General features: G+C 48.6%; 1 protein-coding gene across 1 annotated transcript; it reads right to left on the bottom strand.

The window, feature by feature from the left end:
• Positions 1–11,510: 11,510 nt before the first annotated feature.
• LOC134396572 (leucine-rich repeat neuronal protein 1-like) lies at positions 11,511–14,080 on the bottom strand. Its single transcript, XM_063123092.1, has one exon. The coding sequence runs from the start codon at positions 14,078–14,080 to the stop codon at positions 11,561–11,563; it is 2,520 nt and encodes an 839-aa protein (XP_062979162.1). The 3' UTR covers positions 11,511–11,560.
• Positions 14,081–15,309: the final 1,229 nt, after the last annotated feature.

The raw sequence follows: 15,309 nt of genomic DNA, 5'->3' as shown, positions 1-15,309 counted from the left end.
GTGAGTGTTACTATGGACAAATCACGTGTAATCATGTGTGATTTGTGTGTAAAGTAAGCTGTGCTTTAGAGCAAACTGTGAGTACACCATGCATAAGCCATGATTATATAATAGCAAAACGTGGGGAACAAGACTACATTGTGGCTGAGCCCAACAGTGTAAAAGCAGCTGATGCGTAAGCCATCAACAAAGCATGAGCAAGGGAAGAGTTAATTATGGCAAGATTTTGTGTAACCCACTAGTATCACCATGAGTAAGTAGTTGTAAATAATGGACTTGCAATGTAATTTCATAAATAGCCTGTGGTTTCGCTTTAGCCATCCCATATGCAAACCACAGGTAAGCCATGAGTAAACAATCAGTAAAACACAAATATTGTTTTATGTATACTGTAAGTGAAATATGGTTACACTTCTGAGTACACCATATGCAAACAACAAGTAGGTCATGTAAGCCATGATTGACCCATGGTCAAGCCATGTGGAAGCCTACACAATGCTTAAAACAGTTTGAGCATGTTTTTCTCAAATTGTTGGCTTTCCACATTGAGCCTCTATCTCATGCAGGTGCCATTGGGCTTGTCCCAGTTTTATTGAGAGCACCCAGCGGAGTAGCTTTACAAACTTTTTGCTTAGGACAGGCGGCCTCTTTGCACTCTCCATCCCGAAGTTCTGTCTTTGGGGTTAATTGCTTGAAAGTCCCTGGGGGACTTGGGAGGGTGAGGCTCTAAGGAGCACAGTCATGGCGCTGAAGTCCTATGCTTTATTTCTCTCTCTCTCTCTCTCTCTCTCTCTCTCTCTCTCTCTCTCTCTCTCTCTCTCTCTCCAACTTGTGCAGCTTTCAAAAAGTTTTGTGCTTGTAGCCATATATTAGTGCTGACCCATGTGACAAAAGGATCCCTCACTTGGTGGCATGTTCAAGGGGTAATTGCAAAAAGGACCAAGGAAAACAGGACATTAGACACACAGACGTATTCCAGACTGTCTCTCCTTCTCACATTCCATTACTTGCAAATTGAGAGTAATTCTGTGGGATCAATGGGGCTGTATTTCTCTATAGTCAGTACAATCCAAACTATATTTAATTTGAGCAGTGTTCTAACTAGGATTAACTTTGTTTTAAGCAAGAGTTTCTTTACAAGTTACAGCCTGATCCTATGTGGAGTTAACCCCACTGAAGTCAATAGGCTTACTTACAGCATTCTTTGTAGGACTGGGCTGTTGGTGTATATTTAGGATGGGGAACCTCAGGCCTGGGACACTTCTGGGGTCCCAATCCAGCCCTCCAGGGTCCCCTGATGCCATGTCCCTTTCCAAATGCCCTTTCTCCCAATAGGCTTCATTCCTTGAACTCGTGTGGTTCAAGGTTTTCCAGCTTTAGCACATTTTCCCAGGCTTAGCGCATTGCCCTTTAATTTTAAAAGACTGAAATGCCTCTCGTAAGGCTTAGCTACTAGTAGCAAGAGCTTTAAACTGAAATATGCTGGGTGTTTCTGTCCCGCCTACCACTGGAATGCAGCCACCAGTTTCTACTCCAAAATGGAATTTGGCCCTCAGGTTGAAAGAGTTTCAATGCTCCTAGTCTTCACTGAGTCACCAGGTCTGAATCCTTTCACCCCCTACATTATGGTGAGAACCAGGGGCAGTGAAATGTGTACATTTAGCGAGTATTCAAACCAGGAAACAGGTTTTATTAAAACATAATACCAGTGAGTCAGGAGATGTCCTTCTTGGGAGAATTCTGAGAGACTTAAGAAGGCAATGGGGTTATTCCTGTGAAATGTCTTGTGGAGGGGAGGGCCCAAGCCCTTTCCCCTGCATCACCCTTCTTCTGCGCCTTCCCCGACCTCGGTTACTACTCTACCTTCTGCAGTCAGTGGTGTAGTGGAACCAGGGCTTATAGGGGTGAAGCACCAACACTCTTTGATGAACAGGGATGCTGATGCCATCTGCCACATTCCCCAGGTTTCTCTTTTCCCTTTGAGTTTAGCTGCAATCCTCTCTGCGGATGGGGGTGGGGCGAGAGAGAACAGATTTTCCATGCTACAGAATGGTATTGTGAGTTAGCCCTGTTGTAATGCAAAGTAATTTGGGGTGGCATTGTCTTGAATGGGCAATTGAGCCCCATTAGCTGGACAAAAGACCTGCACTTGGCAGAAATGAAAACTGCTAGGACTGATTTGTTGATATTGATCAGTACAGCATTCTTGGATTCTCCCTAGGGGCATGGCTATGGGGACTGTCATGATGAGTGCCTGCACTTCAAAATTCCACACTACAACATTGCTCCCCATGCTGTTCAGCACAGCCTGAAGAAGCCTAATCTCTTACGTTTCCTGTGGCAGTGTCTTCAGCGATGGATGAGAAGGGAAGGAGGTTCCCAGCACATTGCCTCCCTTTTCTTCCTCTTGATAAAACCAAAAGGAAGAGCAGAGGCAAGAAATTGCACTGTATTAGCTGTTTTCTCCTTGCTTGGTAGGCCCCCAAATTTTTACTATATTGCTTTCCTCATATTTCTCAGACTGCTCCTTTTATATTTCTTTGACACTGACCTAGTTCACATGTAACAAGAAGCCACCGTGGGTGAATTTTCCCACGGGGCTAGTTGTGGCCACCACCACCACTGTGGATATTCAGGTTGTGACGTACTTCTCCTGTGTGGACCCAATGGCAATGGGGTGGTTGACAAGTCACCCAGGTCCCAAGGGCTGTTTTCAGATTGAAGGATGGCTTGTTAATTACAACAGCAACCCACCCTCACTGGGTTCACATTTTTATAATTATTTATTACATTAATAACTGAAGCTCTCTGGGTGGTTCACATGTAGTGAGAAGCTAGACCACACATATTCAAAATGGCAGCCACTGCCACGTAAAAGAACAACTGGGGGGAATTCACCCATGGTGGCTTCTCAGTACATATGAACTGGGCCAGAGTGTAACAAAGCTAGAACAATGGGCAGAGACTATGGAACTCTATGCAAGCAGGAGCACCCAGCATAACACGACAGCCCGCATAGCTAAATTAAGCCACGTTGGGCTGTCGTGTCCTGCAAACTGTGTAAATTCTCTCTATATAATAAGTGTGATGGGTAGAAGATGATGAAAAGTTGCAATCCTTACCCTAACCTTATTCACCACCACCCCTTCATTGAGTGAAGAAGCTGGCCTGACTTCACTTATAACTACAATATTCTATAGAACTATTAACAAATACACATCATTGTGCTGGGTATATGAAGGGGTGGGACTGTAAATTGCATCCCCAAGGGGTTCCTGTTGGAAGAGACCAGGCTGCCATTGTCTGGGCTGGTAAGCAGGTTTGTCCCCACCCCAAAATTGCCTGTAAGTGCAGAACTTAACTTTTCTCCATAAGAAGGAATGGCAGCCCTTCACTTATGAAGGAGAGCAGAAAAGGGTGCATTCATTGGCACTGTTGGGGCTGAGGCTCCCCTTCTCCCTATTGCAGATGTCCGCAGCCTTATAAGAATTCAGGACTGCTCCTATCTGTAAATCCCTGCCCTGGGTTCATTTTTGAAAACGGACTTTTATATATAAGGTTCCTGAAGCACTTTTCAGACTAAAATACTTTACTATTCCTTATTTACCCTAAAAATAATAATCAGGTACAAAGTAGGCCAGGGTGCCTGTGTTTAAATGGTCGTTAGAAGATCTGCTACATTTTGGCAGATGTAGCTTCTTATGCAGATTCTTCAGGTCTGACCGCATCCAGAAGAATCTCCTCTAAATCTTGGTTGCACAGAGGTGCATACCCAAAAAAGCTTCGTGAGGAGAATTATGGCAGGGTGGGGGGTGGGGAACGGTGATTTTCTCTCCCCCTTTTAAAAAGCTCATATCAAGTCAACCTGAGAGTCATATCATGCCCAAACCCAACTGCACCACACTGGTTCTGCTTCCAGGCTTTGAGTTAGGGACTTGATATCATTGATTCCAGGAGTTTTTCACCTGGATGTAAAGCAGAAGAGCATACCTAGCACATGTCTATGGGCAGGAGTTACATTTTTGCCTTCCTCACTTGAACATGCTTCCCTTTTGTATTTGGGCACTCGGCCAGTTTTGCTGGGTCTGTGCTGTTCAGGATTTCTCTTTCAGTGGCACTTTGGGTCCAGCAGAGTGCCAACGTGTCAGGGATTGGTTGAGACACATGGGAAGGACAGGGCAAAATCCAGGGATTCAACACTTTTATCTGAAGTAGATACTCTATTGGGATCCTGCCCCTCATAGGGGGGCTCTTGCAAGATGCTGAAGTAGATCTACTGCAGTGTCCTCTTCCCTGATCTTCTTCATGGTTGATCTGGTCTTGGTCCCTGAGCCAGGGGTGATGGGGATCTGTCCTTCTCTGGTTACCTCTGCACTGGGGCTTGGATCCTGTTTTATTTTTTATGATGAATCTCTCTGGGATCCTGCCCTGTAAATAAATTTATTTTTCAACAAAATCCACTCTTCGCTGACTTTCTTTCCGCCCCTGCCAGGTTGTCGATCCATCAGTCTCTTGGAAGCCTTTCTCTTTCTTGGTCCACATCATTCATTTAATCTGTACCAAATTCATTTTGTACTCTATTGGGAGAGGGGCACCTATCCGGCTCACCAAGGCTGCTTCCGGATTTTATCGGGCCATTCCTCTGCATAGTTCATGGAATTTTATGGGGGAGGGTTCCCCATGATGACTTCTTCCACTCATAGCCCTCCTGGGTTTTCCCACTGTTCCTTCCATCTTTTTTCTTACCTTACAAAATTGGTTAAGGAAGAAAAAAGGACAGAATAGATGCACATTGCTTTCTGATTAGCAGTGGAAGCACCCCTAAAGCCACACGATACTTGACCTCGGTGTGTGTGCACTGTATCATGACAACAAAATGCAACCAGGACTGAGGTGCCTGTATCTACTGTGAGCAATGATGCTTGATGCAGACCACAAATAATAGCTCCACAACCCAGGGTCAGCCCTATCCTTAATGATTAGAACTGGTGAATTCTCCCTGCCGCTGATTACTTCCAAAATTCCCCAAAACTGATGGCAAATATTTCCCAAGTATCCCCTGCCTGGGATAATATTGCCAAAAGCAGCTGGGCGGGTGGGGGAGTTTAAAGTAAAGAATATTTGGCAGGGGTATTAAAGAAGCCCCAACCCCGCTCCCCTCCCAACCCCCAATGGGCACGGCATGGTTGGAGAACTCCATGCCCTGTGCCTGGTTCCCTGCTCCTCATATTTATTCGCGAGGAGCTGGGACGAAACCTGGACAGCTGCCCATACCTCCTGCAGTCTCGGGATGATCTGAGACCGTGGGGAAAATCGGGCTAAAAGCCGTCCCAGTAATCCTGGGGAAATGGAGGGATGCACAGGGATGATCCCAGGGCATTCCCCGGGATAAGGCATTGTCTAGACATCCCCTAGTATGCAGAGCTGTCGCTGCAGGTACCCCCACACCAGTCCATGCGAGTGTGAAGGCACAAGTGTCCAGCTCTTGCTTATGTAGCATGGCAACAATGACAGGAACCATGTCTGTCCCATGTATCTGGAGTGGCATGGTAGCACCAACAACACTGCAAGTGCTACATGTGAAGGGGAGCATTGCTTCGTTTCCTCTGCCCCTATCTTGTTGGCCAAGGCATGGGGTTAGGGAGAGAGGAAGGACACCTCCAAGATGGCACAAAGTACTCACATTGCATGCAGGCTTCCTAAAACAGTTGTGTTAGAGCTGACACCATCTTGGACGACGGGCAACCACTTCAGGAAACATGCCATCATTGCTGCTGCTTCTACAGGAGGCTGCATATTCAGAATGATACCCTCAATATCAGGACCAGCCCAATACATTTTTGCTGCCCCAACAAAGATGCCCCCTCCTGGACTGACAACACTATGTTCCTTCAACACTAACGAACAAGCTAGCATCCTCCATCACACTCAAGAACAGCAGGCTAATTTAGGGGTGCATGATAGGCCTTGTGGCACACACAGCTCTGTCCACAAGGAGAGGGAAACGATCAGGGCGTTCAGGAGGAACAGCCTCCTGCTTGCCATTGTTTTTCATTGGTTTTAACTTTTGTAAACTGCCCAGAGAGCTTCGGCTATGGGGCGGTATATAAATATAATAAATATATAAACTGCCTGAGGCAGTTGCCATACTCTGCCTAACGGTAGGGCAGAGGCTATTATGATATATGCATAGATTGCATTTTTACTTCATTTTTATGGATCTTTACAACGGTGTCCACTACACGTTTTTGTCATGTGTCTCACTATCCCTTGCTACAAGTACATACGATATACACAACAATTTAGGTCAGCCTTCCTCAACCTGGGGCGCTCACACATCTGGAGCGCCCCAGGTTGAGGAAGGCTGATTTAGGTGCTTTCCTTCATGCTGTGCATTGTATGAGACAAGAGTCATTTCTCTTGCTTGCCTTTGCTTTTCGTTTTACTCAAGAGACCACGGCTAGTGACAAACATTGCCAGGTTCAACAAACATGGCCATCTCTAAATGGCACCGTAGCTTAGGCACCTTTGGCTTCTCTTCCCAGTCATGCTGGGCTGGAGGAGCAGGACCCCTCTATAGCAGCACTGTGTCTCTTGAACCAATTTTATCTGCTGTGAGGGGAAAATCAGGCATGATATGCATATGCCCCCTCCCCTGCCACCTCAAAATTCATGTTGTCTTCTCTCTCTCTCCCCCTCACGGTGAGGCTTCTCTTTACAATGGAGATAATATTTGAGGGAGAAATTACTTCAAAGTGCATAATCCTATGTATGTTTAGATAGGGGGGGAAACTACAATTCCCAGCATCCTCCAGCCAGCATGGCTGGCTGGGGAATGCTGGGAATTCTTGGACTTTTTCCTGTCTAAACATGCATCAAGAGTACAGCCTTAATGACCTCCCAACATGTCTTTCTCAGGGCTTAACTTCACATTTTATGCACCCTATGTACCCCCTTCCATCCTCTCCTCCCCCCACCGCAAAACCACTTTAGCTGGGGACTGTTTGGAACAAGTGCATTTCCATGTAATATATAGTTAGGCTCTCTGTAGGATTGCCAGCCAACTAGATAAAACACACAAAAACCAGTTTTGACTAGTTTTTTCTGGTTTTGGACCAGTTCTCCAAAAAGCACGGCACAAGGGCTCCTCACCTATCATTACCACCACCACCACCACCACCTCAGTTGTGTGTTTTTTAAAGCTACATCTTTTGCAGTAGGCTTTGCTCATAGGCATGCCAAAAAAATGTAGTGTTCCATGCCACATCCACTAAAACCTCTTTGGCTCTGCCCCGAGCCTCACCAGAAACTGCTGGGCTAGGCCTGCCAGCTCTATCTGTCTTGGTGCCAGTTCTGGGTTCTGCCCATCGGTCATGCCCAGCTATCAGAATTTTTTAATTTCAAGACTAGCAACCTTAGCCGTAGGACTGAGCAATTTGTGAACCGCCCAGAGAGCTCCGGCTATTGGGCGGTATAGAAATGTAATAAATAAATAAATAAGTAAATTATTGTACTGATTTTCCTCCTTTGAAGTGTTGAACAATGTTCTCCTAGACACACTTTCTTAGAGGAAGTCAGTCGATTATTCCAGTCAGGTTTGCTCAGGAGGACTTGTACCGCTCTTGTGAGATATACTTAAGTGTGTTTACTTCAGTAAGAATCCAGAGTTTCGGTGTGAGTGAGTGAGCCCTTGAAATAACTTGTGCTTGCTTCAGTCAAGCTTCCAAAGGTTTGGGGGACTGGGGTGAAACATGGGGACCAGTCTCCTAGAAGGGCTTGGAAGCTATGTGTCTATATCTGCATTCAGCAACACACAATAGTAAGACCATACCCTAGAAAACACCAACCTGTAGTCCCAGGGCCAAATCTAGCCCCTGAGGAATACTATCCACCACCACCCCCCGACCCCAGTTGCTAACACAATGGAAGGTGTAGCACCTGCATGGGCAGTACCCATTATGTGTGGGACTAGGGTGTGACCATCTGTGCATCACCAAAAGCAGAGGACATGGACTGCACACCCCTTCAAACAGAGGACTGCCCTTTCTAAAGTAGGGCACATAGCTACTCTACACTCCTGGGCACACAAATGCAATGCAGGAGAACACTTGACTTGCTGAATTTCAGCCTGTTACACAGCTGTTAAACATCAGGGGAAACCTGTCAGTAAATAATAGAAAAGTTGGCAAATCTAGGCCTCATGAGCGGGTGAAACGCTCTCTCTCTCCTCCACTTCCTTTCCTCCAGTGTTCATTAGCTGTTTGCTTTGGAAATGAACACGAATCTGTAGTTGCTGTACCCATTCCCTTTGTTCTTTAATTCATGCCGATGTATTTCTGGCCTGTTGCAGTGTGGGCGGATGCCAAATTTGGCTTCGGAGATCAAGGGGGCTGCTACGCTCCTGGGCCTCTCCTCCTCCATTCCACCTCCCCGCTTCTCACCCGGCCACCTCCAGCTCTGCTGAATCTCCGCAATCCCAGCTCCGGCTAAGAAGGAACTCTTCTGGTACAGCATTGTGGATAAGAATCAGGAGGAAATGCATTGAAATCTAACTATTATTTTTATTTCATTTTAGTTCTATACTGTCCAACAGCCAAAGCCCTCTGGGCGGTTCACAAAAATTCACTACTACTGCCATGAACTCTCTTGGTCAGCCTTCCCCTGCCAAAAGCCCTCCAGCTTGTTTTGGACTTCAGTTCCCATCCACTCCATCCAACATAGCTACTGGTCAAAGATGATGGGAGTTGTAGCCCCAAATATCTGGAGGGCTCCAGGTTGGGGAAGGGTTGCTCTAGGTGGCCTTAGACAAGCTGTGATTTCTCAGCATCAGGCCCTCACCTGCAATTGGGGGATAATAATACTGAACTTCCTTACAGTGTTTTTGCAAGGATGAAAACATGATAATTATATCACTCTAAAGCAGGGATCCCCAATGCTGCCCTCATGGGTGCCATGATGCCCGTCAGGACTTCCAACAGCACCCACAAAGTTCTTCACTCCCTGCCCCCTTTAAAACAATTTTCTGCTAGAAAGGAATCTGCCTGGTTTAGTATAAATCAGCTTGCGGAATTTACCTCCAGCTGTCTTCTTGCTCCTAGGCCACGGTACGGCTATGGCAACAGATGAAAGACCGTAGTCACTGACAGCGAAGGCTCAAAGTCATCATTGCCACAAACACGTAGAATGCCATTTTATAGCGTGAGTAAGCAACCTGGTGCCCTCCAGATGCGCTGGATAGACAACTATGATCCTTTGACATTGGCCATGCTGGGTGGGGCTGATGGGAGTTGTATTCCAAAACAACTGGACAGTTGCAGGTTGCCTACTCCCACCTTATAGCATTCGCTTTCTAATCTTGACCGCCTTCTTGTGTTCCTGCTTGTGAACCAAGAGATCAGGGGAATGTGGTGGGGAGCTCCTTTATTTTTATTTATTTATTTATTGCATTTATATCCCGCCTTTTTTCCTCTCAGGGACCCGTGGCATACATAATCCTCCATCTCCTCCTATCCATTTTATCCTCACAACAACAACCCTGTGAGGTAGGCTGGGCTGAGGGTCTGTGACTGGCCCAAAGTCACCCAGTGGGTTTCCATGGCTGAGTGTGGACTAGAACCCGGATCTCCCAACTCCCAGTCCGACACTTTAGCCACTACACCACACTGGCCTTTCCATTTGCTGGAGCAGCAAAAGGTACTTTCTCCTACAAAGAAATGCACAATGTGGAAGGCCATCACTGTCTCTGCTGTTTCAGCCCTAGCCTGGCACCCAGCTCTGCTGATGTTCCTAAATCCAGGTTTGGAACAGATTGGTTTTAAGAACTTAAGAAATGTCTGTGCCTGGATCAGACCAAGGGTCAGCCTAGTCCATTGGCTTCCACTAGCAGCCACAAGCAGTGCATGGAGCTGACTTCCCTTCCCCTTTATTTTGTCTCCAGCATGGGAGGGCAACTTGTGGCCCTCCAGATGTTTTGCCTATGACTTCCACCAGCCCAGCATCTGTTACTCAGATGTATACAGAGGAATACCATTTAGCTATCCTATAAATTAATACAAAACTAATTATCAAAGTGCCAATCCTAATGTAGTCAAAGACCACCATCCACTCACAAGCGGGAGGGGTCAGTAGCCTTGGGGGGGGGGACCAGAAGTGCCAACCCCCCAAAAAGGAACTCGAAGAGGGGGAGAAACTCCAAAACAGCCCAGTGAACCACAGTGTCTATTGGAGGGGGAAACAGAAAACCATTAAGTTGGTGGGAGGGAATGGAATAGAGAACATAAGAAGAGACTTGCTGGATCAGACCAAGGGTCCATTTAGTCCAGCACTTTGTTCACACAGTGGCCAACCAGTTGTCGGCCAGGAACCCAGTATCCTGGAAGAGGCATGGCTGACTGGCTGAAACCCTGAACAGGCAAGTGTAAGTCCCACTTGTTGTGGCTAATAGTCACCAATAGGCCTATTTCTCCATGAGCTCTAGCTTATATTTTTGATCACCCTTCTTCTTCTAGTATGGATTTTGTGTGAGGGTCATCTTTCAATGATCAGGGAACTTCAAAGGAACTGAACTGACTGGAGAAAGGATAGACAGGGCAAAGGGACGAGCACACCCCAGTTCAGTTGTTGGTGTACAGTTAATCTCAGCAAAATGAGACTTGTAAAATGGAAAGGAGTCTGGCTGCAGGACTCATCCACCCTCCTCAGGTAAAAAATGAGCCAGTCAGGTATGACTAAGGTGATCTAGAACCATTTCTCCAAGCTGGCGCCCTTCAGATGTATTGGACAACAACCCCCGCAATCCCACAGCCATAGGCAACATATAGCATGTAAAGAGCTAATTTTGAGTCAGGGCCTACCAGGGCTCAGCCCCCAAACTTGCTTATAAATAATGTCATAGCTCACCAGTCTGAGGTCTGTGAAGTAATAATGTAAAAATGGGGGAGGGGGCACTGAGCATGTAGAGATACAGGAGCCTTGTCCTCCTTTCCATATGGTCACCCTAGCTACTTCTCATTTTTTGAAACTAAAGGCTATAGTCCAGCCCAGTAGAGAAAAGCAGGCCTGTTACCTCCCAAATGTCCACTAGAGGGGAGCATCTCAACCTCGTTTGGTAAAACCACTGTGTGTTTACTTTGGGCAAGAGATGGATACCTTTCATTGCGGCACCAGGATATTCTGTGGCTGTTCCCTCCCCAACAAACACATTCAAAACACTCTCAACGTTGTCCAACTTGGTAACTTTATTCAAAATGTGTGTTTTTTTCCTGCCCCCCAGGGGCTACACTGTCCCAGGGGCCATCTGATACTCCCCTCCCTATTTGGCTACGACTACACAGTGAGACCTTGGCTAAAAAGCACACACACACACACATACCCAGGTTCCTGGTGCCCTCTACAGGTGGTGCATGTAGGCGTGCGCATGTGTATGCAAGGAGGAAAGGTAGGAGGCAAGGACATGGATGGAGGCGGCCTGAAAAACCCCTAAAACCCGTGGGGAGGGGAGGTTTCCCGCCCGTGGCTGGGTCAGGAGGAGCGCCTGCCTGCCCACCTCGCCCCTCATCCATCATGGCTGCTGCCACAGATAGGTCTTGGAAGTGTCAATTTGCCCAGGCGGGGGTGGCAGCAGAAGCGCCTGCCCTCCCACTGTGGGGGGAGGCGGAGGAGTTGGGGCGGGAGGCGCCAGTTGTGCAAGCGGAGCCATGGGCATGTCTCCCTCGGCGTCCCACAAGCTGATCAGGGGCGGGTAGACCTCGTTGAGTGGAATCGCCGCCGCGTGCTGCATGTACTTCTTGAGCGAATGGCGGCAGCCCTTCTCCTTGAGCCGCCGCGAGGCGCAGAGAAGCAGGAGCACGGCACTCAGCACTGCCAGCAAGGAGCCGGTAACGGCAGCCAGGGCCGCGCCTCCGGCCCACCCTCCCATCAACTCCACGGAGAGCGGGGCCTCCTTGGTGGTGACGTTGAGGCAGGAGCGCTGCGTGCGGGGCAGCTGCAGAAGGGACGCGGGAATGGTGGAGGTTGCCCAGAGCCCTGTAGCGGGCGCCGAGGAGCCTTTGGGAGTTGCTAAAGGAGCCGCCGTTGCTAAGTGACCCGCTGAAGATGTCGAAGAGCCTTTGGAGGTTGCCAAGGCACTCGGAGAAGGTACAGAAGCTCTCGTGGTTGCTAAGACCGTCTCCAGAGAACGCACAGAAGAGACTGCAGAGCTTGTGGCGGTGGCTAAGGATGGGGGGGCATCGGTGTAACCAGCAGCCGCCAAAGGCTTGGGGATGGAGGACACGACAGTAAGGCAAATCTCATAGCGGGTAGCAGGCTGCAAATGTGTCAAGTTGAATTCCCGGATACCCACAGGAACCCGTGCCGTGTAGCTCAGGTGGGGGTTGTGGATGCGCATGGTTGCTGATGACCATGATGGAGGAGGTGGTGGGTGGGCTGTGGCTGACTCCCCGCCCCGCTCATTTTTCTGCCCCTCCGTGAAGGACATCGTCCACTCCACCACCACAAAATGTGACTGCACCTTCTTTGCCAGGACTAGCAGCCTGGCAGGGGTGATGGGTCTTTCCCCAATCACAGCAAGGGCCACGCTGTGGCTCGTCGAACCCAGTCCATTCCACGCCACGCAAGTGTAGATTCCAGAGTCCGCTGGGTTCACCGTGCTGATCTCGAGAGTTCCCCCAACCCTCAGATGAAGCCTCCCTGAACCTATGGTTAGTTTTTCCCCAGATGGTGATATCCAGTGGAACTGTGGTGGCGGCTCTGAGCTGGCCTGGCAATTCAGAGCTATTGTTGAGCCGGATGATACCTCCAGCCGTTCTGGGGAATCCTTCGAGGAAGCGATTTCTGGCAAGCAAGCTCCTCCCATGACACCTTTCAGGGCTTCTTGGAGCTCTTGGCCAGCAGCTTCTGAGGGTGAGGTACAGAGAGTGGTTTGGGACTCAATCAACCGGATGTGTCCTGTGGCTAATGGTTCCCAGGCCTCTTGGCAGTCACAACGCAGCGGGTTTCCATAGAGACTGAGCTCAGCCAAAGCTGGCAAGGCACCTGTCAGGCCTAGGGGGAGAAGACTGAGGGCCGCATTGCTAGCTAGCAGGGTGCGGAGAGCCGGCACCCCCAGGAAGGCACCTGGGTGCAAATAGGAGAGATGTGGGTTGTTGCACAGCTCAAGTTTGGCCAACTCTGGAAGGTTCTGGAAAGCACCTTTGTGGATGCCGGTGAGTTCTTCCATACCATTGAGGCTCAACTCTTCTAGGTGCAGCATATCCTTGAAGTCTCCTGTCCAAACCTCTGTGATGGGGTTCTTGTTGAGATCCAGGAATTTCAAGAGAGGCAGGCCCTTCAGTGCCTTGGTGGGGACACGTGGGAGGTGGTTATCATAAAAGGACAAACTCTCCAGGTAGTCGAGGCCTTGGAAAGCATCAGAGGGCACTTCGCTCAGCTCCATCCCAGCCAAGACGAGGCTGTGAAGCCGCCCCAGTGGCTGGAAGCTCCCGCCAGCCAACTGGGAGATGGGGTTCTCTCCAATCATAAGGATCTCCAAATTGGGGAGGGAGAGGAACCAGCGGTGGTCAATGGCCCGGAGACGATTGGCGTTGAGGTGGAGGCGGAGCAGGTTGCCCAAGCCGGCAAATGCCAACGGCTCAATGCTGGAGATGCGGTTGTGGTTAATGTAAAGTTCTTCTAGGGCCACCAGGTCATCCAAGCAGTGGTCAGGCAGCTCCTCCACCTGGTTCTCCTCCAGGTAAAGCGTGATGAGGTGGGAGAGGTTGGCCAGCCCAGTGTCACTGATCCTGGAGAAGTGGTTCTGGGAGAGGTCAAGCTCGGTCAAGTTGAACAAGTGCTGGAGTTCCCAAATGACCTGGGATATCTTATTGCTCTGGAGCAGGAGGACCTGCGTGTCTGAGGAGAGATTCGCTGGCACACGGGTCAGCAACAGGTCATTGCAGTCCACCGTGCGGGCCTCATGGTAGACAGACTGGGGGGTGAACCACGGGCGAGTCTCACAGACACACTGTGGGGGACAGGGGTGAGCAGCAGACGGCGATCCCCACAGGAGTAGCACCAGCAGAGCACAGAGTGGGAACCAGGACATTGTGCCCCTCGCCAGACGAGCCTCCTTGACTACTCACAGCCTGGGGTCGAGCTGGAGAAAAAGGCGATCCTGACCTGTTAGATATAGATTTAGAGCAGCCCACGGGGCATGGTCTACTCTGGAAAAGGAAGGAGAGAATGGGTTAGATATGAAAGCATAGGCTGTCCCTATGCAAGTAAGTATTCTGAAACAGAGTTTAGCATTCTGAGCCTTAGGATCTCTCTCTCTTTAAAAAAAGATTTCTAGTCCTCATTATTGTAGGGAACAATATGAACAGCATTTGGTGAAGGCCCAGCAATAGGGTGACCATATGGAAAGGAGGACGGCTCCTGTATCTTTAACAGTTGTACGGAAGGGAATTTCAGCAGGTGTCATTCCCTCTTCACTACAACAGTTAAAGCTGTAGGAGCTATACTAGAGTGACCAGATACAAAAGAGGGCAGGGCTCCTGCAGCTGTAACTGTTGTGATGAAGAGGGAATTTCACCAGGTGCTGCACGCATACAAACAACACCTGCTGAAATTCTCCTTTCAATATGTCTGTTAAAGATACAGGAGCCCTGTTCTCCTTTCCATATGGTCACTCTGCCCAGAGATATCAAGCAGGAGTGTAGCAGAGGTCAAATGATGAGCCATCATTGCCCTGGTCTGCTCCTTGTAGCATTCCCATTCTCTATCTTTGTGCCCTACAACTCACATAACCATTTTCTGACTTCCCCCCAGTCTTTACTATTTCAGATTTTTTCTCTCTCGCCTCCATTTTAGGATAGAGTAAGTTATAGTCTGAAAATCTGTGTCCATACAGAACTCCCATCACCCTGCTCCTTGTCACGCAGGACTCCATTCTGAGCGCCCCGTCTACATCCTGTTTCTGAACTCAAGTAGACAGCATTTCAGTGCATCTTTTATGACCTTAATATAAATGAAACATCAAGTTAAAACAGAGAATGTATACATTTGCCAAGTAAATATTTATTACATTTCTACACTGCCCAATAGCCGAAGCTCTTAAATGGTATTTTTGCCAATTTACCCCAAAGCGCACAAGAACGTGCTAAAAGGGCAAAACTTGATGAAAGCACAGACTGGTCGTTTGCAAGGCTTCCTCAGCCACTGACTAAGGTGTTGTGATGTCAGAGAATGGTGAAAGTCACAACTCTGGTTTGGGTGGATTCCAGAGGTGGGCATCTTGTGGCCTTCCAGATGTTGTTGGATTCCAACTCCCATCAT

This window comes from Elgaria multicarinata, chromosome 3, assembly GCF_023053635.1.
Source record: "Elgaria multicarinata webbii isolate HBS135686 ecotype San Diego chromosome 3, rElgMul1.1.pri, whole genome shotgun sequence".
Taxonomy (NCBI): domain Eukaryota; kingdom Metazoa; phylum Chordata; class Lepidosauria; order Squamata; family Anguidae; genus Elgaria; species Elgaria multicarinata.
Note: the sequence above shows the minus strand (reverse complement) of the source record. Positions and strands in the feature narration are given on the sequence as shown.